The 3,108-nt window shown below is 46.2% G+C and overlaps 1 protein-coding gene across 1 annotated transcript; it reads left to right on the plus strand.

Annotated features, from left to right (window-relative positions):
- Nucleotides 1-226: 226 nt before the first annotated feature.
- LOC125189655 (uncharacterized) lies at nt 227-2,383 on the plus strand. Its single transcript, XM_048086909.2, has one exon. It carries the CDS (start codon nt 227-229, stop codon nt 2,381-2,383), a length of 2,157 nt encoding a protein of 718 aa, XP_047942866.2.
- The last annotated feature ends 725 nt before the right edge of the window (nt 2,384-3,108 follow it).

Consider the following 3,108-nt stretch of genomic DNA (forward strand, 5'->3'; position numbering starts at 1 on the left):
TCTCCACATCGCCGAACGAGACAAATATACAATAAAATTAAAACATCAACAAAAACAAGAAGAAGAAAAAGTTAGTTTGAATTATTAGAAGAGACAAACCTCTAAACATTCCATCTACCTGCATTGCTAAACTACTCTTCATTCCCCTCATCTTTATTCATAGATTATTTATTTCCCCAAATCTCCTTAGATTTTCATCCAAAAATCAAATTATTCATAACTATCAATGGAAGCAACCGCTCCGGCCGCGGACAAGGACGAGACGATCGAGAGGCTCCTCGAGGCGCCGATGACGTGGATAGGCAACTACGTCGCCGCCGCCTCGCTCATCTGCGCCGCCGCGATGGCCGCCGACACTCTCCAAGGACTATTGAAAAAGCAGCACTGGTTTCCGTCCAAGTATTTCCCTCTCAACGCAACTTCACTCACGCTCCTCGCGGTGGCGATGAAGCTCCCGGTAGATCTCACCACTCGGATGTACACCGTCACCGACCGCCTCGCGAAGATCAGCAGCACCGCCTTCCTCTCCGCCGCCGTCGCCAATTTCCTCCCCTCACTCGGCGCCATGGCCGACAAGGAGGTCCTCTCCAACGCCGCCGCGCTGGCGGTGCTGGTGGTCACCGTCGTCGTCAACGTCGCCATCCAGATCATCCAGATGCACTCCTTCCTCCAGAGCCGCCGCGCGTTTTTAGAAGAAATCATCGTCATCGCGCTGATGCTGCTCTTAATCCTAATCTTCGTCTCCTCCGCGGCGATGATCGTCTCCACCAAACCCTACCTGGAGAAGAAGTACCACGAGATGTGCCGATCCGCCGCCGATGAGCACGAAAATGACGAATTGGAGGCGGAGAGAGCGATTACAGCTGATCAATTGAGATTATGCATAAAAAAACATTGGATGATTGCGGAAACTGGAAATCCCCAATTTGTGCTGGCTAGGTCAGTCACCTGCTCCGCTTCTGGTTTTTTGACATTGCTGATTGCTCTGGTTTTGCTAGAAGCAGAGGTCAGAATGGCGAAGGAATTCGATCTCAACATTCTAGATCAGACGAATTCGAGCTACGGATGGTCGACGAAGCTCGTTCTGTTAGCACAGACCGCCGGAGTTATCGCCGGCGCGATTTCTCCTACTACGAGATGGCTCACTGCTTGCAGAAGTAATTTTAGAAATTCTGTTACGGTTGAGAGCTACTGGACTCAGAAAATGGTGGAATTGAAACAGAGCTCTTCATCTTCACAGATTCAAAATCTGAAATGGAGAAGAGCAATTCATATTTTGAGAGGTCAATTTCTGCAGATCTGCATTTCTCTGCAGCATTTCACTGTTTTTACTAGCAAAATTCTCCTTTTTCTATCTCTCTGTTTCACATCCCCAATCATGGCATTCATTAGCTACACATCAAGTTTGAAGATCGAAAATCGAGTATCGCAGACCGATCCAGGGCTCGATCTCAGCGAATACGCGATGCTGCTAGAAGGAGAAGAGCATCTCCGATCGCAAACACTGGACAAGATCTGCAAAGAAGTCGATCAAGTCATTGAAAAAGGCAGATCTAGAAAGCCGAAGAATCTCCTCAAACTCCTCTCCAAATCGAACAGCTTCAAAGGCGTGACGCAATTCGACAGCGATGAAATCCCAAGCCTACATTCACAAGGCCTCCTCCCACATTGCTGGTCCCTGCCTCTGGTGACGCTCTCCTCCCTCGCGCTGGCCTTCCCCATCGCAGACAATAGCATATCCAACTTACTAAAAGGCGTCGCGGAGGGGCTCCCCTTCGTGAAGCTGGTGGACAAAATTCTCGATAAAAAAGGCCGCTTAGCCAGCGTTAGACACGCAGCAGACGTGGCGTGGGTCGAATTAGAGCTTTTCCACATGTGGCAAGGCAAGGATCTGAATGAGTTGAAGAAGAAGAAGACAGAGAAGAATGCAAGGGAGATAGTGGAGGAGCTTGCAAGCAGTGGTGAGGAGACGGTCCTCGGGTTTGTGAAGGGAACGAGAAGCTGTGTGATGAGGAATCCGCTCAACTGGCCGGCTAATGTGATTGCGGCCGATGCAATGTACAGAGTGGCGCGGACGGTCTTGCTGAGGCGCGGGGAAAGGGACGGGGACGAGGACGAGGCGTTGTTTGAGGAAGTGTGCGTTGTGATTGCGGATATTCTTGCGGCTTGCCTTACGAATATGGTAGAGGTGATACGGTTGAAGTGTCACAGTAAGAAGATTGAGAAGAGGGAGAGGAGTGTTCGTAGAGCGGCGCTTCTTCTCGGAGAAACGGAGGAGATTTCGGTGCTTCTGCAACAGCGTCAAGTGCCGCCGGGGTTGGATGCTAAGAAGGCAGTATATATTGAAGAGTGGAGAAGAGCTTTAGCTCTTGGCCAAGTATAAAAATGAATTATGCTGTGGAATCTATTTGAATTTATATGAATACTACTCCCTCCGTCCCAGCTAAGATGACACATTGCTTAGCCGACACGAGATTTTAGAAGTTATTGGTTAAAGTGTTTAATTGGAGAGAGAGAAGGTGGGTGTAAGTATTAAAGTAGAGAGACGAAGAAAAATGAATATTTTAATAGGGGTGAGAAAAAGTGGTTGAATGTATTAATTGGAGAGAGAAAGTTACCAAAAAAGGAAATGTGTCATCTTAGTTGGGACAAACTAAAAAGGAAAACGTGTCATCTTAAGCGGAACGGAGGGAGTACAATTTTTGGCAAGTTTTTCCATAGTGAATATTTTTAATGAATTCAAATGGACATTGGGCATGTAACGGCTCATGCATTTACGTCACTTATAAAATAGCTGAACTTAATAATTTGTGAATTGTGATTTGGTTGTAGTCATCGTCTAATATATCAGATTTGGTGTAAAAAAATGGTCAAAATAGGAAGGATTTTCTATTGTAACTGCCAATGAATACATTCATGTGTAACGGCTTATGTTTCCTCACAATAAAGAAATCATCATCATTACTATTTTGATATATATCATAATAAGGTGTAGTATATATATAAGGGTGAAAAGATCTATTGGGCGATTGTAGTGAGCGATAGATGAGCGACTCCTTCCACGTCACCCATTCTTTTCAATTATTCTACGAATTTCTCTCTCTCCTC

Source organism: Salvia hispanica, chromosome 5 (assembly GCF_029641045.1).
Source record: "Salvia hispanica isolate PSC_SH4W2 chromosome 5, Shi_PSC_v1, whole genome shotgun sequence".
NCBI classification, from domain to species: domain Eukaryota; kingdom Viridiplantae; phylum Streptophyta; class Magnoliopsida; order Lamiales; family Lamiaceae; genus Salvia; species Salvia hispanica.

Coding starts and splice junctions, on each gene's coding strand:
- LOC125189655 (XM_048086909.2), top strand. CDS start 227: ATGGAAGCAACCGCTCCGGCCGCGGACAAGGACGAGACGATCGAGAGG.